The 25,504-nt window shown below is 39.6% G+C and overlaps 1 protein-coding gene across 17 annotated transcripts in view; it reads left to right on the forward strand.

Moving 5' to 3' along the window:
- Window positions 1-25,504, forward strand: part of CAST (calpastatin) — a 129,311-nt gene that overhangs the window by 47,561 nt on the left and 56,246 nt on the right. For 13 of the 17 annotated variants that reach the window (XM_089909130.1, XM_089909129.1, XM_089909128.1 and 10 more), the window contains one exon: window positions 18,163-18,222. In XM_089909130.1, coding sequence (XP_089765256.1) covers window positions 18,163-18,222 — 60 coding nt within the window. Of the gene's footprint in view, window positions 1-12,926; window positions 13,127-13,159; window positions 13,372-18,162; window positions 18,223-25,504 lie in introns of those variants that run through there. The other 4 variants (XM_089909131.1, XM_089909133.1, XM_089909132.1 and 1 more) reach the window with 4 other exon arrangements.

Genomic DNA, 25,504 nt, shown 5'->3' on the forward strand with positions numbered 1-25,504 from the left:
TGCAGCAAGGACCCTTGGTGACTATTATAAAAAAGTGAGCTTCACAGACTGCATGACAGTGTTTATGAAGCAGTGCATTCCAGTGTAAATGTTGGTTATGGTTCAGTTCACATGCTTTGAGAGAGGATTCCCACTGCAGAGAGGAGTTGATTATAGTACAGTATTAGTGGTAGGTTCAGTTTCCTGATGGTTCCATGAATTGGCTGAGTATTATTCTTCTCTCACAATGAAAATTTAAAAGGTATCATGTGAAATAGCAGTTTGAAAGAATGAAACAAACAAAATTAAGAAAACATGAGGAATTAATTTGAACTAACTTTTTAAAATCAGTCAAATATTTGTGTTCCTATTCATTGTTTATAATAACAATTATGTCTTTAATGCATCACCACTTCTTAGGTAGGACTATTTACTTTTCCCAAAATATGAACCATCTAATTGTTTAGTCCTGTTTAAATAAAAAGCCCACAGCCTATGTTCTCCTGTATACATAGATGTCTTTGTATCTTTTCTTTCATTATAGCTCAGAGTGCCCTCATTTTGAAGACTATATGAATCTGGAATATGTGTTTTAGCATCAATGTGTCTGGCCTCATAAGAGGAACATATTTTATCCTATAATTTTTGATATATTGAATTAATAACCTGCATATTGGGAAAGTGCAATGGGTCTTCAAAAACAATTGTGTTTTATTTTTTTCTCTGTGAATAGCTTTTAACTTAAAAATGTCAGCTACCCAGTGTTTCTCAACAGAGTACTAATGGCATTTGGGTTGATGATTCTTAGTTGGGCAGGGCTGTCTTGTTCCACTGAATGCCGGAGCATGACAAAAACACTCTCTCTCACACATGTCTTAAAATACCCTTTAGTTGGGTGCTACTTCCCCTTAAGAACAATTGGTACACTATTTTTATGGTAAGCCATATAAATAATTACTCAGTCCCATTATTTCCAATTTTTAAGGCACTTTACAGTATCCCTTAAGACATGTTGACTTCTGAGCAAGTCCGTATATTTGGACGTTGGAGATTTGGGTGGAGGCTATGTGTAATCCTATTGCTAGTAAAGTGTCACTCTTACCCTTGTGCCCTTCTGTCCACGTTAGGCAATAATAATAAATTATTAGCAAGTGACTTTAATAGGTTTCAGAAAAAAGAACAGATCAGCACAATCTGTATTAGATCTGAGTATTAATAGTTATAGCTACATTTACTGACAATTACTGGGTTCTAGGCATATGTTGAACACTTTACATGATGTGATGATGATGCAGTGATGAAGCAGATACCCTTATTATGCCCATTTTTCAGATTAAGAAAGAGCCTGATCTCTTAACCATTGCACTGTATTGTTTCTCAGGACATGTTGAACAGCTCTCCATAAAATACTTTACAAAAAATGAGTTTTAGTGGGTGAAGTTAACAACACTAAAGTCTCGTTTGGTTACATAGTCTCATTTGGCTACCTTTGGTTACCTCTGATTACCTTTGTTCTTAGAATACCAGCTTTTCACTATACTGTGAGCCCTTTGAAGACAGGATCCACATCTTTGGACCCCCATTGCGTCTACCACGGTGCCTTCCACATAGTAATTTCTCAATAAATATTTATTGAATTGAAAAAGAATATTGGTTTTATCTTAATATGAACAGAGCCTTAAGATACCACTGCACTAGTTTAGAAATTTATCCTAGGTGGGCAGAAAAAGTAAAATAATATTCATTTTTGTTCTCTAGAATTTATAAGTAGAGTTTTTAGAACTTAACATCTGTTTGTCCTTTAGCTAAAGATTAAAGAGTAGATAATCAAATTATCAGTAATGAACTCTTTTTTTTTTAACTTCTACAATGGCCAGACATGGTGCTAGGAATACAGAAGTGAAGTATGGTCCATATAACAAATATAAAAACACAGTGTAAAAAGTGCTAAAAACCATTGCTATCAAGGTGCTATGAAAGCACAGTGGAAGGTTGAGGGAAGGGGGCTGAGGTTAAGCTTGGCCCTGTTTTTCTGGGAATAAACATTAGGAATATGAGTCCCTTAAAGCAGATCTGCAACCAGTCAGTTGGATGCAGGACCCTTCAGAGGTCTGAACACATCCAACTTCCCAAGCATTGGCTCTCCTCATTCAGTATTTTCTTAATCCCAGCTTTCCAGACTTGCCCCTAACTACCAGTAGAGGTACTATGGTCTCCCCCTGTATACTTTTCTGTGTGCTGTTATGTAGGACAGAGAGTTCTGATTCATTCTAGGGCTCTCTTATGAGATGTTCTTGACAACTGTCCCTTGTAGACAGACTGGATTTCCATCCGCTGTCAACTATACCTGAGGTTTCCATTTGTCCTGCGCTCTACACAGTTGAACTGGAGACCCCACAGCTGACTGAGTCTGTGTTGTCCGTCTTCCAAGCCAGCTTTGAGGGTGACAAGTTTCCACTGCTCATCTTCCTGTTTCTTTCTTCACCACCCAACCTAAGGTGCAGGGGAGGGCAGACAAGCTCGTCAACAGAATAACCTGCCCCTGGATTCCAGACACTTAGCTCTAAGGACACATTGTCTCAATTTAGTTTCTTATTTCGCATTTGGCAGCTGCCTCGCGGTAGGTACATATCCTTAGCGAGACAAGGAGAACCTCAGATGCCTATCTACTCACCTTTTATCATTTTTACTGACTCCTTCCCCAGGAATAATTGGCATACATTAGTTACAAAGGTACTGCTTGGCCCGTTTTGTTGGTAGTATTTATTTCTTTTCCCACAGATCCCTTTGCAACACTTAAAAAAAAAAAAACTAACACTTAGTTTTATTTGGGAGGATTTCTTATACGTTGGAAAGAGGATTTGGGTCTGCTTTTACTGATTAACCAAGTTAACTTTGGTAAACAGTTTTTTGTTTTTTTTACATATTGCCAACACGCTTATAATTATCCTCAGTTCTCTAGGCCCCATGGTACATACTGATCATAATGGCTAAGATATGGGTGAGTGGTGATGACACGGTGGCTTGTCATCATCAGAGTCCTGGAATATAAGGTGTTTCCCAGTGAGTCCTGACGATGGACTACTGAGGAATGAGGAAGCTGACTGTAATCAAAGCAAGGCTTCCTTAATTGCACAGAGCTGTGCTTTAACAGTTGGGGGGGGTCTCTTTAGAAAAGAGAAGTTTCTTGGTTCTCAAATAGAAAATGCGGGCAGTAGGATAATTCCAGACTAATCCATGGCCCTGGGGCTCTCCCGATCCTTGTCCTGGGGATGTACTGCACCCCCTTAGAATGCTCTAATTCACTGTTTCATGATATGTAGTCTGGAGAGCATCTGCATCAAATTCACCTGAGATACTTATTTAAAAATGGAGATTTCCCAAGCCCCATCTCAGACTTACCCAATCAGAATCACTGAGGAATCTATGGCTTAATAAGCTCTCGAGGTAAATCCTTACACCTGTTAAAGTTTGATGAGCGCTGCTCTAAGAAGTGAGTCGGGCTAGCCAGAGCCTATCTGTGAGCAGTCGTCTTCTGACCTTAGCAATGCAGTGAAATCTTGGTGAGAGCTGTAGCTATTCACAGGGGCTGAGACTTTTGAATCATACTGAGGGGCCCCCATAAACTGGCGTGATTGATGTTTATGGCCCTCTTTTGGAGCCCAAGAAAGGGCCTGGACCACTCCCATTTCACTCAAAGTTGCTATAAGAGATTGAGTCCCGTTTAGTGTGCAGGCATACTCTTTGGACTCTATAATGGATTAAGGTCCCCTGCACAAGTGACCTCAGTATAAAGAGCTAGATGAGACCTTGGCGCTTCCAGAGATGCCCAGAATAGAGGGTTGCGGGAGAACACTGTTCCTACAGAGAAACCAGGGGCTTAGTCTCCTGCATATTGTTTCTTTATTAGCTGTACTAAGGGTGGCCAGACAAAGGAGCAAAGAATAAAATTATTTGTATGTTTTTCAGTTGTATAGTTCTGTTTCCTCCTTATCATGAAAATAGGAAATTGTGTTTATATCCAACAGGGCAAATAAGATCCTCATCTAACGCCATTACCATGGCTCGTCATCATCAGAGTCCTGGATTAGAAATATCCTCATGCTTTTAGACATGCATCTTTTCATAATATTTTATTTACAAAGATGTATCAGGTTCAGAGGCCTTGGTCTACAGCAGGGAATTGAAACTTGTTGCCAGAATTTTCATCTTCCAGAGTTCTCCACTTCTCTTTCATATTCACCATCTCTTGATTTATCTCTTTATTTAATTAATGTTTTAATGTTAAATTTTATACAGTATTGCTTTGTGTCTGGAACAGAAGGGGGCTCTTGAATCAGAATTCAGATTAATTTTATTAAGCCTGCACAATGTATTTAAAATGTTTGAAAGCCTTTAGATGAGGAACACATGTTCTATTTTGTCATGAAGCCTCCTACTCCCTCTTCATACTGGCCTGATACACTCATTCACATCCCCCAACGTATATTTTCATTTGAGTTTTAGACTCCTGATTTACAGAGATAGGCAAATATTATTTTTCTGAAAACTCAATTAATAAATATTTTGAAAATCGCACTTTTTTTTTTCTTAAATCCTTGCAACTGAGCTATATACTAGATGTGTGGATGTGTATAGCATTAAGAGTTTCTCTAGTGGTCCAGAATATCTGCCTATAAAATGACAGCACTGTTGGGCTTGGTGATGTCTACAGCGTTCTATATTTTTCTGTTGTAAGAAAAGTGTGCACTACAGGCATAATCGCAAGTATCAAGTGTCCTCAGGGTTTAGGGTCATGAGGCTGGAGAAGACAGATATTCTTGGGGTATTGCAGGACTGTCTCTTTAGGGAACATATAGGCTCTTTAGTAACCTGGGCTGGCAGTATCAGCACCAAAAATCTTTCTTTCAAAACCATCTGGAAAGTACTTTTGAAAAGTAACTTTGTGAATCTGTCCTATTATCTAATGCATTCTAGTGCCTTTCTTTTGACCAAATGAAAGCAGGAAGAGGCTGTTTGTCATCAGAAGGAAAGTGCCAGTGGATAACAATAGACCCTAGAAAAGAGTGGTCATTTCACCCACCCCCTATAAAGCCATCTTGTTTAAAACAACCTAAAGCAGTCATTCTCCATGTAAAGGAGTTTGAGAATCACTTGGGGAGGGGGGGGCTTACAGCTTTTTAAGCTGTAACCCTTGCTCCCTCTTCCTCCTGCCCTTTCCCTTTTGTAAGTTTCTAAGTGTCCATTGCTGCCCTCCCCTGATCCCCACACACTGGCTATGAGTGATTCTGGTCCTGGGCCCAAAACCACTGAGCTAAGGTGTTAATGCTCGGCCAGTCACATTGTGTAATAGCTTGGCATAACATTCGTTGCCTGGAATCATTATGTACAATTTTAGTATAAAATAATTAAATATGTATGAATATTTAATTTAATATTAATTAAATGTGTATGAATATCCTGCATATTTTGCATATAGTTTCACTGATTAGAATTAGTGATCATTTTTTCCCCCAGCAATATTATAAAATTATATCATCTTCCATGTGATGGAATCTACTCTTGAGTTTTAAATCAATTAATTAGTTAATTATTAATTGTTTGGAATTTTAGCCACAAAGGATCCACATTGCTAAGAAACAATGTACCCCCTTGTTGAATATCTAGAGATTAACAAGGAAAGGCTAACTTCTTTTGGTTGTTGAGTTTGAGCCCTCCCTTGGTTTTGAGAATCTTTTTAATTATTGTGGTAATGGGTGCTGAATTATTCTCAATGTTCTTGTGATAGACCGGGATTCCTAGCCTAGCAAGTGAGAATTGTTTCCTTCTCCAGTCCTCTGACAATCATATTCTTGCACCTCTTCACACATTTCCAAAGACTGAATGTAATGAACACTGATCTACATATTTGCAATTAAAATCTTGGCAAAATACCCTGATTGATTTCCAGTTGAACCAGTGATAAACCATATACCATATCTTTTCCGCTTGTGTATAACTTCTCCACCTTCTCCTACTGATCAATGAACTGAAGATTTGGTTACTATTCAAAATGGAAAGACAACCAATAGGAAACAAAAGACGTTCTAGCTAGTTCTGATAATCTGAAAATAATTCTGGAAAGCTGTAGGAGAGGGGTTAGGTCCAGCAGCATGTATGTAGTTTGGAGAAGCTCTCCAGGATCTAGATAAATGAAAATAAATGGAAAGAAGAAAAAGAAACCAACCATTTATTAATTTGTTAAACAACTACTATGCTAAGTGATTTACATAGGATTTCATGTAATCCTCTTAAGAGTTGCATATTTTGCAAATGGGTAAGTGGGTATTAGGACAATTTTTAAAATGAGAAGACTAAGGCCCAGAGAGATTAAATAACTTACCCTGGGTCACACAGATAGCAAGATTCTATTTGATTCTATTGCTCTTTTCAGTAGACCAGTCTTACAAAATCCTAGACTCAGTAGTTTATATCCAGGCAGTTTAAATAACCAAGAGAGGAATTTGTATCTAAATTCAAAAAGCACTATAAATTAATATTGTGCCCTCTATTATTATGCTCAATATCTTAATGCTGTTGAAATTCTCTCTGATGAATGAAATTTCCTGCTTCTGTGAAAGAGAGCATTGTACACTGATTGGAATTAGCAAATAAGAGTTTTGTTGACAGAGTTTCTTTAGATGTCTTAATAAGCAGTAGAAAAGGGATGAATTAGACATCTTTGAATACGGTGAAATTTTTAAAAAGCAGGATTAAATTACATAGCAAAAAACTCCCTTATAGTGTAGGAATACAGTTGCTTAGACTGAAGGATAAGCAGCACTGTTCATATTTTTACATCAAGTTCAAATGAAGCCTATTTTAAAATCAATTCTCCTATTGAATTTTTATTTTAGGTGAAAGTGGGATGAAATGTGGTAGAAGATATTATGATTATTTCCACTTTACAGATGAGGAAACAGGCACAGAGCAGTTAGGGAATTTGCTCAAGGTCATATAGCTGGTAGCAGAGCTGGAATTCAAACTCAAGTGGTCTGGCTCCACAGCCATTCTCCTAACTACGTAACATCACCTCTTTAATATCTGCAAAGATTAAGCTTGCTGTTAGTGTACATTTGTGAATTTGTTTTTCCTATGTGGTTTCCAGAACGACGTTTTATTGCACCCCACGTTTTCATTTTGGTTATTCGGAAAGCATCTTGGAGAAGGGAACTTTGTAATAATTCCTGTCATTTAAGCCTTCTTATTAAGAACATGCTTCACTGAGAAGGCAGCTGCAAGAACAGTCACGTGACAGGCTCATCTCTCAGCCGCCCCACAATGGCTGTATGCCAGTATTTCCTCATACGTGCCCTCTCAGTTGCGTTGAGACACTTTGAGTCTGTCATTCCTGTAGAGACGGAGGCTGGCAGTTGGTCTTATAACACAACGACCCATAAAACTTCTCATTTCTCTCACACTCTGTTAGGTCTGTGCCTAAGGAATGAATTTGAAAGCACTGTGGAAACCAAGCTGAAAGGCTCTGAGGCAACTGTTCAGCAGAGCTCAGAATTTTTTATTCTTACACAATAATCATATCATCAGTAACCATGTATGCTTTAGATGAGCTCATAATCTTTTAGGATAAACAAGCCATGCATTTCAATCCGAAAAAAATTCGTAATGTAAAATAGTGTTGCCCTTTCTCTTTAAGATAAACAACATGCGTGTGTAACTTCTCAAAGCAGTCAGTGGTCACCACGTAAGTGCTCCACCATTCTGAGACTGAGGAGAACTTTTGAGGCTGTTGATATTTGTAAAATAATACAGATCACTTTTGTTTACTGACTTACCATGTGCCAGGCCTTATAAACACACCCTCATTAAATCCTCACTACCGTCTTACGAAGTAGGTGTCATCTTTATACCCATTTAACAAATAAAAAACACAGGTGTGGAAAGGTTAAGCAGCTTGCTTGAAGTTGCACAGCTAGAATGAGACCCCAGGTCCATGGGACTCCAGAGGCTAAACTCCTGTGTTTCCCATTTGAACATCTATCATTGGGTACATTATTTAATAAGCTTTACATATTTATAGCATATCGTATTAGAGTTGCAGAACAACAGAGCTCTCAAGCCTGACAGTTTACAGATGAGGAAACTGTGTTCTAGAGAGGTTAAGACTTAAGTTCAAAGAGCTTGTCATGGGCTGTCTTCCTCATTGTTCATTATATCACTTCTAATCTGCTGAAACTGCGTGACTCACAGGCTTAAGAAGATCCTAGACGCACAAACCTTTACTAGGGGAGGGGCCACAAGAGAAAAATAGGCTGTCTTTTCTGGGTCTAACTTCTCTGCTTTGTCTTGGGCAGCCAAATTCAGACATAGCTGGAATTATTTCATGCATCAAGAAAAGCAACCAGAATCCCTGGAGGCATGGACGCAAGTTAAAAAATAAAAGCTGCATTTCTACTCTTTGATGACTAATCCAGGCTGCGTGGCTTGCTCTCTTCCTTGCTTACAAAATAATCATCCCGGGGCAGAGGGGGAAAGGGGGAAAAGTGGAGTTCACAAAGCAATGAAAATGAAACAATTGTTTTATAGTACTGGAAGTTCAGCTTCATGCGTTTTGTGGATTTTTTCTAAGCACTTGGGGTGGTCCTGTGTTAGACCTCATAATCAGGCACTCACAAGGTGTGGCCAAATGTTCTAAGCTCTCTCTGGCTCTTGGATTGCCATCACAGATCGACTGTGGCTACTGTCCCAGTTGCCAGGCAACATATGGATGTTTATTTTGAGGTCTGCCCACAGGGTTGCATCAGAGACCAAAGCTGCCGTGTGCTCTACACTTCCCAGAGCAAGTAGAGCTCAGGCATTCTATTTTTATCGTAATATATTATTAAGATAATATATCTTAATATATTTTAATTATATTTAATTAAGATAATTAAATATATTTTAAAATATATTTTAATATATTTAAATCTCTAATGTAATATATTTAAATATATTTATTTTTATATTATTTTAATATAGTTCATGAATGTATAGCATACTCAGTTGAGATAGAATCATACTCTGTTCCCCCAGGCAGTGTTCAGTTTGCCTCATTTTGCCGTGTTCTACTTCATCCAACCGGTTGTACTCTGGTCTGATTATCTCTGGTACTTTCCCACCTCTAAGTCTTGCTCAATCTGTTCTGCTCACCTGGAATGACTACCCCATCTCGGGCTCCAACTCCATGTTTTGTAAAACTAAAATCTTTTATTTTACTCTTTGAAAGTAAGGGAGTCAACTTGTTATAGCAAAAAGTTCATGGGCATTATCGTCAATGTCTGTGTTCAGATCCACGCTCTACAACTTCTTAACTGTGAGATCTTAGATAAGTTACCTAACTTCTCTGAGCCTCAGTTTTCTCATTTACAAGATGCAGATAATAATGATTAGGTCCTAGGATTTTATAAAGATATATTGAAATCAGATGCCCAAAGCCCCTGCCACAGTTCCTGGCATATGCAAGATTCTATAGTCCTCACCTACCTCCCCATCACACTGCAATTAATACTAAGTAAATTGTTCCCATCTCCTCTGTGAAGTTTTTCCTAGCCATCTTCACCCACACCTCAGAAATAGTCTCCCTCTTCTGATCTCTTATAACTTCATATTGTACTTAAGATCCTATCACAATTGACCTGCTCTTATATTACATACATGCTGAGATGTAAGTTGGTGCCCTGATTAGATCTGCTGGCACAAAGCCATGTTCTCCCTGAAAGAGATGGCTCAACTTCATTCATAGATGACCCATTTCATCAGTATCATGCTTTCTGTTACGATTAAATACTATACTTTGTTAGGTGACTGAGTTGCAGTTCTCTTTAGAAGCACCATTATTATGTTAAATAATTAAAGGCATTGCAAGACAAGACGGTATGTCATGGTGTGACTGCGTGGCAAACAATAGAAAGAGCTAAACATCTGAATATTCAGCTCCTAAAGTGAATAATCCATCATCGTAAACCTGTTCTCACTGGGTCCATGAATGGTGTTTGTAAAGAACGTCAGTGCTTTCTTTAGAAAGCCCCTCATTAGCCGTCTGTTGTTTGTTCCAGGTGTCTTACAGGAAGCGGCTCAGGGATTTTTTTGTGTATATGCGTTTTTTTAAAGTTATACAACTACTGGGTAATGACAATAAATATGTAAAAGACTAGATGTTTATGTTTTCCTAACCAGTTTTCTGACCTGTGCTTTGGACAAAATTTCTGATGATTGAATAAAACTCGTATAATGTTGCTTTTGAGCCATCAGATAATACTCATGTTTATTCATGTACAAATGTATACATTTATTTATTTAACACATACTTGTTAAGCAACTACTGTGTGCGATGCTTGGGTACCTGCAGCAGCTGAGACAGGCATGGTCCCTGCCCTCATGGAGTTCAGGTTTGGGTCTGTCTGACAGATCCTGTGAAGAAAGAACTTTAAAAAAACCCCATGATTTCTTTTCTTTCATTTTTGGGATATGTTATTAAGATAAGAATCTCATTATGGTTCAGAAGCAAATTATACATTTCTCTCTTGTGCATCTAGCAGAGCTAACTTTAAAAGTTAAAAATCAGTTAACTTGACTTTGATTCGTCAGAACTTCTTAATTAAAAAAAATTTTTTAATATTTGTTTTGTGCTTTGCCCAGATTGCCCTAATATTTGGTATGTAATTGACTCTCGCAATAGCCCTGTGGGGTGCATGGTATTTCCACATGGGAAGCCAGTTGCTCTTCAGGTTTAATCGACTTACCTGTGGATTCATCGCCACTAAGAGGCTTTCAGGCTGCACCTTTCTTCTGATTTATTAATTATATTCTTGATTCTAGCTTTTTTTAAAAAAAGAACCAAGGTATTAAAACTATACTTCATTCTTTGTTTAAATGAAACTTTAGTTGACAATTAGAAAATGGAAACAAATACTGGAATCAACAGTGATTTTTGAGCTCCTCTCTGCTGTTAAACACTGTGGTAGGCACTGTGGAGAATAGAAATGACCCCTGCCTCTTGATCAATTTACAGCTTCATTGATAAGACATGACACACACTTAGAAAAGACTCTGTAACCCTGAACAGCATATATGATTACATGTTCAAGTGAGAAGTACAAACATATGAGAGTTGAGAAGGTAATATGAGCTAAAGCAGATACAGGTGTTGTATCTTGAGCTAAATCTTCAAGGGGAGGGTAGGAGCTGTCTGAGCAGGGAAAGGCTTCCTCAGCCGTGGGGATGACAAGAAAGGCTTCCTCAGCGGTGGATGGGAGCATGATGGTGATGATAACACCGACCAGCATTTGTCCAGCACTTACCACTTGCCAAGCGCTGTTGTAATGGGTTCATGTACATCAACTTATCCTTAAAACAAACAACCCTATAAGGTAAGAATTGTTACTAATCTCATTTTATAGATGAGGACACTGAGGCACAGAGAGGTTAAGTAACTTGCTCGAGGTTGCACATGAATTCAATGCTAGCTGGAATTCCACCAGTCTTGAGTCCAGAGCCGCCTCTCACTCTCTTAACCAGTGAGTTATGCTGCCCGATGAGGTTCTCCTGAGACAGGAAGGACAGCATCCTGGGAGGTGGGGAGACATGGTGTGGGGCATAGCAAGAGACGTAGTGGAATGAGGAGATTAGGTCAAATATGGAAAGTCAAAGGTTCAGGCAGAAGACATTGGACCTTATCTAGGACAGTGAGAAACCACTGAGAGTTTAGTATTTCATCAGAGTGGGAACATGGTATGCATTGATTTCAGGTAAATTAGGCAGCGATAGAAAGGAGTGGGAGCTAGAAGTGGGGGTGGGGATGGGGGTGGGAGAGAACAAGGCATGGAAACTATTAGAAAGGCCTTGATGTAATCCAGGTGTGAGAGATACCTGATTAGACCAGGGAAAGAAATTAAAAGGATGGAATGGTAATGAGGACTTGGAGGTAGACTCCAAGCAATTCAGCGGCAGATGAGTCCCTGAATTACGTCATTTGGCCCTTATAGCAACTCCAGAGGCAGGTGGTATTACTCCCATTTTGCAAATGAGGTTGAAGGCTTCCGGGAGGATAATTAATGTGAATGAATAAGTACTGGAGTCGGCATTTGAGCCTGCATCTGACTTTCTTGGCTTCCTCCCTTTAAGGTAAAATAATGTTGTCTGGTAATAAAGTAGGGCTGCTGATAAAGTGTGGAGAACTGTTCACATAGTAAATGATATTTAAAATCATGGGCGGGGGTTGGGAGGAGAAGAGGGACTTCCCTGGTGACGCAGTGGTTGAGAGTCCGCCTGCCGATGCAGGGGACACGGGTTCGTGCCCCGGTTCGGGAAGATCCCACATGCCGCGGAGCAACTAAGCCCGTGCACCACAACTACTGAGCCCACGTGCCACAACTACTGAAGCCGGCGCGCCTAGAGCCCCTGCTCCACAACAAGAGAAGCCACTGCAGTGAGAAGCCTGCACACCGCAACAAAGAGTAGCCCCCACGCACCGCAAGGAAGACCCAATGCAGCCAAAAGTAAATAAATAAATGTATTTTAAAAAATAATAAAGTCATGGGGAGAAATCAACTCTCCGAGGATGCAGTAATATAAGAGAGAAGGCAGAGGGTTTGTGACTAAATATTAAAGAACGCAGAGAAGAATGGAGCAAGTGGAAAAGGCTTCCAGAAGGAAACAGGTCAGAGGGCTGGGGATTGGACCTGGAGCTCCCTGCGTCACAGCAGCCCTGGGGAAGAGGATGGTCAGGGATTCAAAATGAAACTGCGGATGGATTATCAGGTGGAAAAGAGCAGCACGTACGTGGGCTGGCATTCTCAGTAACCCTCCGCAAACAAAGGCAGCTGGGGTGTGTGAAGGGTGACTGGTGCTGCCGGTGGGAGGCTGTGGGAACGCTGGCAGTGAGGGGTGGGGAGAGGAAGCAAGGTATGGGGTGAGCGGCAGCCGCTGACTCATCTGCTGGGTGTGCTCTGGGTGCACTTTCTGAACTGAGCTGGGGCGAGGAGGGAGATCAAAGTGAGGCTGAGTGACTGGAGGGGAGGATTCCCATGAACCAGCTGACAGGGCCTGGAAAGAAGCTGTCTTTTGGGAGCCCAAGCAAGTGAAAAGACTCTAGGACATGGGAGACAGAGAGGTAAGGAGCCGAGGGAATCAGCCAGATTTAACGGCAGCAGAATGGATGAGTAAGCCCTCTAGGACCCCGCCCCTTCTGAAGAAGCCCTTGGGTCCAGCCAGGACCTGTGGGTGAGCTCACAACCCTCTCCACTCACATCCAGCATCACAGGATCGTTGGGTTGGTCCTAGGTCTTGCTTCTCTTCTCGTGCAGCCTCACTCGGCATCCTGCAGAATCAAGGGAAAGCCTTGGATAGAAACCTGCCGTGAGTAAGAGTGGGGGTGAGCACATTAGTGTACCCAACAGACAGCTCTTTTAAAGGGACCCCATGTGGTGGAGGAGACTTCATGCCGCAATTAGGTCATTACTTGCCTGTATATGGTACTGTAAGTGAGCGGGGATTGGCGAAGGCGGATGGATGCCCACTTAGGATTGCAGTGGTTCGGAAGTTACAGTGCCAGGGCTGGCGCTAGTGAGGTACACCTGAAAGGAAGGGCATGTAGGATTCGGATATTTGGGGAAGAGAAGCATCCCAACCAGTGGCACTTATGTGGAAAAAAAACATAAAGGGGGAGGTGAGAGAGCTGTGCTCTGAGAAAGGGATGGGCTGGCTGCCTGGAGCAGATGTTCTGCGCTGGGAGATGCGGTGGGATTGGAGACTAGGGGTCTTTAAAGGCAAGAGAAAGGATTTCTGTGTGATACAGTGGGTAACAGGAGTCATCATCGCTGGCTCTACTTTAGAGGGAGGCATGTGCGTGGGAGTGACACGTGCGAAGACTAGTGTAGCCAGACAGGTGAGAGAGCTAAAAGGCTGTAGTATGGGAGACTTTTGCAAAATATATGTGAAAAAGGAAAGCAGTTTCCATTTTTCAAGGGTCTTAAAAGCATACCATCTCCCCCTCATATTTCTAATCATTTCCTGCAGTAAACTCCAAAATTCTTATTGTAGCAAGTAAACAAATTTAAAGAGGTTTTGTTGAATAAAGCCAGAACGTTAACATGCCATACTGGATAAGTACAGGATTAAATATTAATTTTTTCTAGGCTGCAATTACTTTCTTTTATCGATATTGCTTTGTTTTAATGAGATTTGACAACACGGTAAGATTACTTCAGGTGGGCCTACGACTTAGAACCAAAACATTTCTTCGGTCACCTAGGATTTTCTTCATACCTGTTAGAGCACTTAAGTTGTAACTAAACCTGCTTGATGTCTGTTTATTGCGCTGGACTGTGAACCCTTTCAAGGCTGTGACAGTGACATTCATTGTGTATCCTCAGCCCCAGGCTCATTGCTTTTTAAACAGCAATTGTTGAGTGGCTGGGTGGAAAGTAATTATATTAAAGTACTTTTTCTCTGTTCTTTGTTACTCTGATTTGTGCCCTAATTAAAGATTATAAATGATTCATAACACTCTGGATGTCAAGAGGTTTGCATGGGTCATTTAGGAGGGAGAGTATTGTTATGGCCGCACTTTAGTCTGATATACAGTCCTAATTCCATAGAGAGATTTTGGTATTTGAGCACTGATGTTGCTTTAAAACCGGCTATGCCTTGATATTAGGACCGGCTGAGTGGTCGGTCCTGCAGCAGAGAGTCACTGGTTTAAAAGTCAGGGGGCCTGGCTCAGCCCTGGCACAGACAGCTCGGAGGGTCCTCCCCGCCTTCTGCCTGGGTGATGCCCCCGTATCCTTCAATCTCCACATTACCTGTCACTTCTTCAGCATCACCTGTCCTGATTGTCCCCTGAATTAGATCTGGTTGCCTAGTCTGTGTTCTCATGGGACCCTGTGATTTTCCTTTATAGTACTTATCACAAGTAGTTACTAAAGTGGTTATTCTTTTTTTAAATTTATTTCATTGAAGTATAGTTGATTTACAAGGCTGTGTTAATTTCTGCTGTCCAGTGAAGTGATTCAGTTATACATATGTATACACATTCTTTTTCATATTCTTTTCCATTATGGTTTATCACAGGATATTCAATATAGTTACCTGTGCTACACAGTAGGACCTTGTTGTTTATCCATCCTATATATAATAGTTTGCATCTGCTAATCTCCATCCCTCTCCCCCTTGGCAACCACAAATCTGTTCTCTATGTCTGTGGGTCTGTTTCCGTTTTGTAGATAATTTCATTTGTGTCATATTTTAGATTCCACATGTAAGTGATATCATATGGTATTTGTCTTTCTCTTTCTGAGTTACTTCACTTAGTATGGTAATCTCTAGGTCCATCCATGTTGCTGTAAATGGCATTATTTCATTCTTTTTTTATGGCTGAGTAATATTGCATTGTGTTTGTGTGTGTGTGTATACATATATATATACATATACACCACATCTTCTTTATCCTTTCTTTTGTTGATGGACATTTAGGTTTTTGTCATGTCTGGCTATTATAAATGGTGCTGCTATGAACATAGGGGTGCATGTGTCTTTTTGAATTATAGTTTTTGTCCAGATATATGCCCAGGAGTGGGATTGAAGTGGTTAGTCTATTAATGTCATCTCTGACCAGGCTGTAACTTTCACAAGGTCAGAGACAGGTCGGTCGGTTTCCCATCAGCTAACACAGTACTTGACACAGACTATGTTCTGGATAAATACTTACAGAGCCAGTGAACTGTGGTAAACTTTGATGGGTCACTTAATCTTTATGAGATACCATTTTCCTCATCTGTTTAAAACCTACATATTCAAAGTTTTTCTCTAAGGTTCTTCAAAGATTTATGGGTTAACTCTTCAAAATTCTTAAATTATAAGTTATTCACACCTATGATTAGAAAGTCAAACCATGTAGAAGATTTAAATTGAAAGTGTATATAATCCCCCAGTAGGGGTAACAAATAGTAAACTTTCCTTGTCTTTACAAATAAAATAAAAATTGAACACACTACACTTAGCCAGAGTTGAACCAGCCCATAACAGGGTGGGATTATTTGCCTCCTTTCCAGCCCCCATGAAGTGGTTTTCCTATTTTAGTTTCAAAATGTTTAGTGCCTTAGTGACGGGATAAAACTTTCACGGAGGAATCTATGCTGAGAACAGGTGTGGCCAAGGCCTTCAGCTAAATTCCCATTACAGCCCGCTCCATGCTTATTTATAGGCATTCCATGGAGATTTGACTGTCCTTGGTGAGCCTTTGAAAGTCTTCTTTCTAGGATTTAAGGATCCCTTCCAGCTATTGCTTAATAAAGCAGTAAGGCAGATTGGAAAACCCAAGGCTATGTAATTTCAGGAATGTTTTAATAAACTTGGATGTTTAGAAAATAAATGCATGTTCACCCGAAGATTTGCAGCTTAAAAAGAACCTTTGTGTGGAGTGTTTGTCTTGGGTGGTTTTAGATGGCTGAGGGAAATCACTGAAGGAGTGGGATGTAGCTAAGTGGAACTTCTTGAGTTTGAATGGACCTTTGTACAACCAATTCTACTTGTGGAAAGACAGAATTGTATAGATATGGGTATGTTGATCCCCACAAATTAAAAAAAAATTCTCCAGGAAAAATGAATATTCACATATTTGTCCATTAATTTGATGAGGGAAATCTACTTTGGTACCTCTTCCAGTTCTTTATCCCGAAGGGAATGTGAGAGAGACAGCACGTGCCTGCCACAGTGACAAGGTGTGTGTGTGTGTGTGTGTGTGTGTGTGTGTGTGTGTGTGTGTGTTTTGGGGTGGGGGGTTGCTTAAGGGTGCTCAGGAATAGTTAAGTTCATATGACTGTGTTTGAAAAGTCAGTATACTAAAGCTTGGGGCTTTTATCTGTAAAATGTGGCAATTTAACTCTAAGCGCCAACATGCTCCACATTAAATGAGGTCGGTGGGGAAAGTGATCGTTCATGGGCCATGGGTTATAGTGGGTTCACGCAGTCACCTTGAGTGTGGTGTGTCGAGGTAGGGGAGCTGGGGCACCAGCAGGGATGGGTCCATCCTGCCCGGGGACTGAGCTTCTGAAGTGGCTCAGGGCCAGGCATCAGGGGATGGGGCTCTGGGTGCTGCTGGCAGGGAGCAGCTGTTTACTGACAGCCAGTTACTTAAGAAGACAACTGGTGCCAGATGGAATCCCTGGGCTCTAAAACCTAATGGAACTCAAATGTTAAGGAGGTTTAAATGAGCCTGAGTTGGAATTCACAAAGAATGTAATTGTGAGTTTAATATTAACCAGTGTGAGTTCCTAGAGTACGTCTTTCTCAATACCATGCAAGTGTCCACATGCATATCCCCTGCTTGTGTGATTAGATTGCAGGGGCTGACTCCACATCCCTAGGAAAGGTGTTTCTTGAATACTTCAGTTACCATTCATCACCTTTGCCCTCCAGGGAGGAGCCTAGATGAGACAGATAATATAGCAATATCCCCTCTGCAACACGATCTCCCACCTTCTCTTCCTTACATGACGATTCTAATCTACCTGAGCCTATTTCCCAGAGCTGTGCCTACTTATCTGTCTTACAATAGCCTAGGAGTAATGCATTAGCAATTTAATGAACACCTACAATGTGCCAGGCATTTTACCCACATTATCGCAAATAATTACAACCCTGCAAAAGAGACATTATAGGCCCCATTTTATATACTTGGAAAACTAAGACCCAAAGTCAAAGAGCTAGTAATGGGCAAAGCTGGCATTTGAACAAAATTCTGTAAGTTTCAAAGTCCATGTTCTTTCTGAAAATAATACAAACAATAATTAGAATAATATTTACTGAGTACTTAAATACCAGGCAGTAATAAACTTAGAAGGTAGTTGTTACCTACGGAACAAAAATTGAGAAAGGGGAAACCAAAGATCAGAAAATTTAAGTAGCTTGCCCAAGGATTATTTAGTAAGTAGCACACTCCAAATGTGAACCCATTTGATCTGGTTACAAAGGCTTTTACCCACTGGGCAACACCACATACTGAACTTTTATGGGAGTGGTACTCTAGGTGAGGTAAAACCAAGAGTTTTAAGAGTAAGTATGGTTAAAAGGACCTGGTTAAAAGGACCTGAAGGACAAAGAAGGTTGTAGGTTAACTATAATTAAACTTCTTATTTCTTTCCTTTCTAGGTGACAACTTCCTCTGCTTCAACCAGGAAGTCTTCCAGTATGAATCCCACAGAAACCAAGGTATGGAGAATCTTCAAGGGTCAACTTGGGTGAATGCCTTTCAGTTGATTATATGGTAAAGCAGAATGAATGTGGGCTGTTGACAGATGGGTTATGTGTACTAGGAAACTTAGGCTATGGAAGTAAACGTTTTCTTCCTAATTAATGAGAGTCTTTGGAAACTCAGCTTTCCTTTCCGTATTTGCGTCAAACACCATCTATACACTTATATGTCATTTTAGAATATCTAGAAAAGAGTAGTCAGCGAGAGTTTTTTTGGTTCTAGACTTGAGTTTTTTAAATTGTAAGATAATTTCTCTAAATATATTTCTCTGGATCTAGAAAAGAATATAAATTCTTAATTTCTTGCTAAAATGGTTTTATTATCCTGGCCACTTAAAACTAAATCTAAGAATGAGAAAGGTTACACTAAATGAACATAGAAAGAAGTGATACTGGTTATTTCAGATGCTTTCTGAAGTTTCTTTCTGAAATTTGAGTCATGTGGGGTACCATCTTATTGATAAACCTTTGTCAAGTTCTTGGGATTTATTCTGATTATAATTTCTTGGAATTTCAGAAGAAAAAATACAAGCATGTCCTCCAGTGTGATTGCCACGTGGAGTAAGCCTAGTTCTGAAGAGTTGGCTGAGCTGCCTTAAACCCTCTCCCCTAATTACCATGACTCAAACCGTGTTTCTTGGGAATGTTTTGGGATGGAAGATTAAAGAGAGAGCATTCTCAAGATGCTCTCAACTAATTCTTAGGAGCTAATATTCTTTAGTGCCTTTAAGAGTTACCCCAGCTCCGTTATTATCAGATTTCACTTGTTGAAAATTACCCACATACTTTTGCTTTCTATTTTCCTTGTAACTTTACTATCCCAAGTAGGATCCTATGCCATAATTTAGTACTGGCACCATAATTTAGTGCTACTGAGGGATCCTATGGCTTCATCTTGAACTTTTCTTTAAAGGACATTGCAAATACCTTGAAACACACTGTCCAACTCTAAGCTCTTATAAATGTCATTTAGCACTCATTTTAATTTTTAAATTTAATTTAAAGTTATGTTTTTACTTAGTAATTTACATTTACATTAATTTCTTAATTATTTTCAAAATATATGTTAACTGATCCATAATTAATCTATTAGCTGTCACTACTTATTTATACCAAGCTTAATCTTAAAAAATAAAAAAAAATCTGACCTTAATCTTAAAATAATCTTAAGACTGTAATAGAAATATTTACCCCCCCCCAAAAAAAATTCTCATTGAACCTAGAGTCCATGAAAATTAAAGTAAGGAGAGAAAGGAGTGCCAGAAATATAGGATTTCTGTTTTATTTGCATTTGACACAATGCCTGTTTATAATCCACCCCCGCTGACTCTCAGCTTGAGGACCAATGATTATTTCAAGTGTGCCCTGTTATCCAGAGTAAGTGTCAGCAAACACTTCAGCCATTGCTAAGCGTGAATCATGAGAATTCCTGGCACTCCTACGGAACTGGATGAAGAGAAGAGAGAGAGAGGAAAGTAGGAGAGAGAAGGAGGGAGAGACAAAAATAAGATGCACATGATGAAGTGTCACCAGTGGCTGACTCAGGACCACTTTTTGCCTCAATTCTCTTTCCTTGGTGGATTTCAATCACACTATTCTCATTAATCATCTTATCTTCATGTGCTGCTTTTTAAATTTTTTTTTAATTTTAATTTTAAGAAATGTTTATTTTATATTGGAGTGTAGTTGATTTACAACGTTGTATTAGTTTCAGGTGTACAGCAAAGTCATTCAATTTTACATATACATGTATCTACTCTTTTTCAAATTCTTTTCCCGTTTAGGTTATTACAGAATATTGAGTAGAGTTCCCTGTGCTATACAGTAGATCCTTGTTGGCTATCTATTTTAAACATACTAGTGTGTATATGTCAATCCCAAACTCCCAATTTATCTCTCACCCCAACCTTTCCCCTTTAATAAGCATAAGTTTGTTTTCTAAGGCTGTGAGTCTGTTTCTGTTTTGTAAATAAGTTCATTTGTATCATTTTTTTTAGATTCTGCATGTAAGTGATATCACGTGATATTGTCTTTCTCTGACTTACTTCACTTAGTATGATAATCTCCAGGTCCATCCACATTGCCACAAATGGCATTATTTCATTCTTTTTAATGGCTGAGTAATATTCCATTGTATATATGTACCCCATCTTCTTTATCCATTCATCTGTCCACAGACATTTAGGTTACTTCCATGTCTTGGCTATTGTAAACAGTGCTGCAATAAACACTGGAGTGCATGTATCCCTTTGAACCATTGTTTTCTCTTGATATATGCTTAGAAGTGGGATGGCTAGGTCATCTGGTAGCTCTATTTTTAGTTTCTTTTTTATTTTATTTTATTTTATTTTATTTATTTATTTTTGCAGTACACGGGCCTCTCACTGTTGTGGCCTCTCCTGTTGCGGAGCACAGGCTCCGGAAACGCAGGCTCAGCGGCCATGGCTCACGGGCCCAGCTGCTCTGCGGCATGTGGGATCTTCCCGAACCAGGGCACAAACCCGTGTCCCCTGCATCGGCAGGTGGACTCTCAACCACTCTTCACCACCAGTGAAGCCCCTATTTTTAGTTTTTTAAGGAACCTCCATACTGTTCTCCATAGTGGTTGCACCAATTCACATTCCCACCAACAGTGTAGGAGGGTTCTCGTTTCTCCACACCCTCTCCAGCATTTATTGTTGGTAGACTTTTTGATGATGGCCATTCTGACTGGTGTGAAGTGATATCTCATTGTAGTTTTCATTTGCATTTCTCTAATAATTAGCAAGGTTGGGCAACTTTTGACGTCCGTCTTGGCCCATCTGTATGTCTTCTTTGGAGCAATGTCTATTTAGGTCTTCTGCCCATTTTTTGATTGGGTTGTTTGTTTTTTATGATATTGAGTTGCATGAGCTGTCTGTAAATTTTGGAGATTAATCCCTTGTCGGTCACATCATTTGCAAACATTTTCTTACATTCTGTAGGTTGCCTTTTCATTTTGTTTATGGTTTTCTTAGCTGTACAAAAGCTTTTAACTTTAATTAGGTCCCATTTGTTTATTTTTGTTTTTACTTCCATTACTCTAGGAGGTGGGTCCAAAAAGGTATTGCTGTGATTTATGTCAAAGTGTGTTCTGCCTATGTTTTTCTCTGAGAGTTTTATAGTATCTGGTCTTACATTTGGGTCTTTAATCCATTCTGAGTTTATTTTTGTGTATGGTGTTAGAGAATTTTCTAATTTCATTCTCTTACATTTAGCTATCTAGTTTTCCCAGCACCGTTTATTGAAGAGACTGTCTTTTCTCCATGATACAGTCTTGCCTCATTTGTTGTAGATTAATTGACGATAGGTGTGTGGTTTTATTTCTGGGCTTTCTATACTGTTCCATTGATCTATATTTCTGATTTTGTGCTGGTACCATACTGTTTTGATGACTGTAGCTTTGCAGTATAGTCTGAAGTCAGGGAGTCTGATTCCTCCAGTTCTGTTTTTCTTTCTCAAAATTGCTTTGGATATTCGGGGTCTTTTGTGTTTTCATACAAATTTAAAAAATTTTTGTTCTAGTTCTGTGAAAAATGCCATTGGTAATTTGATAAGTTGCATTGAGTCTGTAGATTGCCTTGGGTAGTATAGTCATTTTGAAAATATTGCTTCTTCCAGTCCAAGAACACGGTATATTTGTTTGTGTCATCTTTGATTTCTTTCATCAGCGTCCTATAGTTTCTGGAGTACAGGTCTTTTGCATCCTTAGGTAGGTTTATTCCTAGGTATTTTATTCTTTTGATGTGATGGTAAATGGGATTCTTTACTTAATTTCTTTTTCTGATCTTTTGTTGTTAGTGTATAGAAATGCAACAGATTTCTCTGTATTAATTTTGTATAATGCACTTTACCAGATTCATTGATTAGCTCTAGTAGTTTTCTGGTAGCATCTTTAGGATTTCCCAGGTATAGTATCATGTCATCTGCAAACAGTGACATTTTTACTTCTCCTTTTCCAGTTTGGATTCTTTTTATTTCTTTTTCTTATTGCCGTGGCTAGGACTTCCAAAACTATGTTGAATAAAAGCAGTGAGGCTGGACATCCTTATCTTGTTCCTGATCTTAGAGGAAATGCTTTCGGCTCTTCACTGTTGAGTATGTTGTTAGCTGTAGGTTTGCCATATATGGGCTTTATTATGTTGTGGTATGTTCCCTCTGTGCCCACTCTCTGGAGAGTTTTTATCATAAATCGGTGTTGAATTTTGTCAAAAGCTTTTTCTGCATCTATTGAGATGATCATATGGTTTTTATTCTTCAATTTGTTGACGTAGTGTATCACACTGATTGACTTGCAGATATTGAAAAATTCTTGCATCCCTGGGATAAACCTCAATTGATTGTGGTAGATGATCCTTTTAATGTATTGTTGGATTCAGTTTGCTAGTATTTTGTCGAGGATTTTTGTGTTCATCAGTGATACTGGCCTATAATTTTCTTTTTTGGTGGTTCTTTGTCTGGTTTTGGTATCAAGTTGATGGTGGCCTCATAGAATGAGTTTGGGAGTGTTCCTTCCTCTGCGATTTTTTGGAATAGTTTCAGAAGGTAGGTGTTAACTCTTCACTAAGTGATAGAACTTGCCTGTGAAGCCATCTGGTCCTGGACTTTTATTGTTGGGAGTTTTTTAGTCACAGTTTCAATTTCAGTACTTGTGATTGGTCTGTTAATATTTTCTATTTCTTCCTGGTTCAGTCTTGGGAGATTGTACCTCTCTAAGAATTTGTCCATTTCTTCTAGGTTTTCCATTTTATTGGCATATAGTTGCTTGTAGTAGTCTCTTATGATCCTTTGTATTTCTGTGGTGTCCATTGTAACTTCTTTCTCATTTCTAGTTTTACTGATTTGAGCCCTTTCCCTTTTTTCTTGCTGAGTCTGGCTAAAGGTTTATCCATTTTGTTTATCTTTTCAAAGTACCAGCTTTCAGTTTCATTGATCTTTTCTATGGTTTTCTTTGTCTCTATTCCATTTATTTCTGCTCTGATCTTTATAATTTGTTTCCTTCTACTGACTTTGGGTTTTGTTTGTTCTTCTTTCTCTAGTTGCTTTAGGTGTAAGGTTAGATTATTTATTTGAGATGTTTCTTCTTTCCTGAGGTAAGATTGTATCACTATAAATTCCCTCTTAGAACTGCTTTTACTGCATCCCACAGGTTTTGAATCATCATGCTTTCACTTTCATTTGTCTGTAGATATTTTTTCATTTCCTCTTTTATTTCTTCAATGATCCATTAGTTGTTTAGTAGCATATTGTTTATTGTTTAGCCTTCACGTCTTTGTGTTTTTTACAGTTTCTTTCTTGTAGTTGATTTCTAATCTCATAGCGTTGTGGTTGGAAAAGATGCTTGATACGATTTCACTTTTCTTAAATTTACTGAGACTGGCTTTGTGGCCTAGGATATTATCAGTCCTGGAGAATGTTCTGTGGGCACTTGAGAAGAAAGTGTATTCTGTTGCTTTTGATTGAATACTCTATAAATATCAATGAAGTCCATCTGGTCTGATGTGTCATTTAAGACCTTTGTTTCCATATTGATTTTCTGTCTGGATGATCTGTCCATTGATGAAAGTGGGGTGTTAAAGTCCCCCATTATTATTGTGTTACTGTCAATTTTTCCTTTTATGGCTGTTAGCATTTGCCTTATATATTGGGGTGCTCCCATGTTGGGTGCATATTATATTTACAGTTGTTATATTATCTTGTGGATTGATCCCTTGATCATTACGTAGTGTCCTTCTTTGTCTCTTGTAACAGTCTTTATTTTAAAGTCTATTTTGTCTGATGTGAGTATTGCCACTCCAGCCTTCTTTCAATTTCCATTTGCATGGAATACATTTTTCCATTCCCTCACTTTTGGTCTGTATGTGTCCCTAGATCTGAAGTGGGTCTCTTGTAGACAGCATATATAAGGGTCTTGTTTTTTATGTCTTTTGGTTGGAGAATTTAATCCATTTACATTTAAGGTAATTATATGTATATTCTTATTGTCATTTTATTAATTGTTTTGAATTTGTTTTTGTGGGTCTTTTTTCTCCCCTTCCTGTAGTTCATTATTAAACATTTCTTGTTTCTTCTCGATCTGTGCCTCCATTCTTTTTCTGAGATCTTGGATCATCTTTACTGTCATTACTCTGAATTCTGTTTCAGGTAGATTGCCTATCTCCACTTCTCTTAGTTGTTCTTCTGGGGTTTTTACCTTGTTCCTTTGTCTGGGACATATTTCTCTGCCATCTCATTTTGTCTGACCTTCTGTGATTGCAGTATCTGTTTTGTAGGCTGCAGGGTTGTAGTTCTTCTTGCTTCTGATGTCTGCACCCTGGTGGATGAGGCTGTCTAAGGGGCTCATGCAGGCTTCCTAGTGGGAGAGCCTGGTTCTTGCCCACTGATGGGTGGAACTGGGTCTTGTCCTTCTGGTGGTGGGCAGGGCTGTATCAGAGGGTGTGTTTAGCTGTGGGCTTAGGAAGACTTTAAGTAGCCTGTCTGCTGGTGGGTGGGGCTGTATTCCTGCTTTGTTGGTTGTTTGATCTGAGGCATCCCAGCACTGGAGCCTACAGGCTGTTGGGTAGGGCCAGGTCTTGGTGAGAAAATGGCAGCCTCTGGGAGGGCTCACACCAATGAGTACTCCCCAGAGCTACCGCCACCAATGTCTGTCCCCAGAGTGAGCCACAGCCAGCCCCTGCTTCCGCAGGAGACCCTCCAATACCAGCAGATAAGTCTGGCCCAGACTCCTGTGAGGTCACTGCTTCTTTCCCTGGGTCCTGGTACACACAGGACCTTGTGTGTGCCTTCCAAGATTGGAGTTACTGTTTCCCCAGTCCTGTGGAATTCCTGTGATCAAACCCCACTGGCCTTCAAAGCCAGATGCACTAGGGGCTCCTCCTCCCAAAGCCAGACCCCCAGGCTGCAGAGCCTGACATGGGGCTCAGAACTTTCACCCTTATGGGAGAACCTCTGCAATATACTTACTTTCCAGTCTGTGGGGTCACCCACCCAGCAGGTATGGGATTTGATTTTATTATGAATGCACCCCTCCCACCATCTCATTGTGGCTTCTTCTTTGTCTTTGGATGTAGGATATCTTTTTTGGTAGGTTCCAGTGTTCGTTTCTTTGTTTGTTTTTGTTGATGGTTGTTCAGCAGTTAGTTGTGATTTTAGTGTTTTCATGAGGAGAGGAAAGCTCACGTCCTTCTACTCTGCCATCTTGTCTCCACCTCCCTTCATGTAC

This window comes from Delphinapterus leucas, chromosome 3 (assembly GCF_059928025.1).
Source record: "Delphinapterus leucas isolate spDelLeu-1000000601 "Yukka" chromosome 3, BTC_Dleu_Yukka2, whole genome shotgun sequence".
In the NCBI taxonomy this organism is placed as follows: domain Eukaryota; kingdom Metazoa; phylum Chordata; class Mammalia; order Artiodactyla; family Monodontidae; genus Delphinapterus; species Delphinapterus leucas.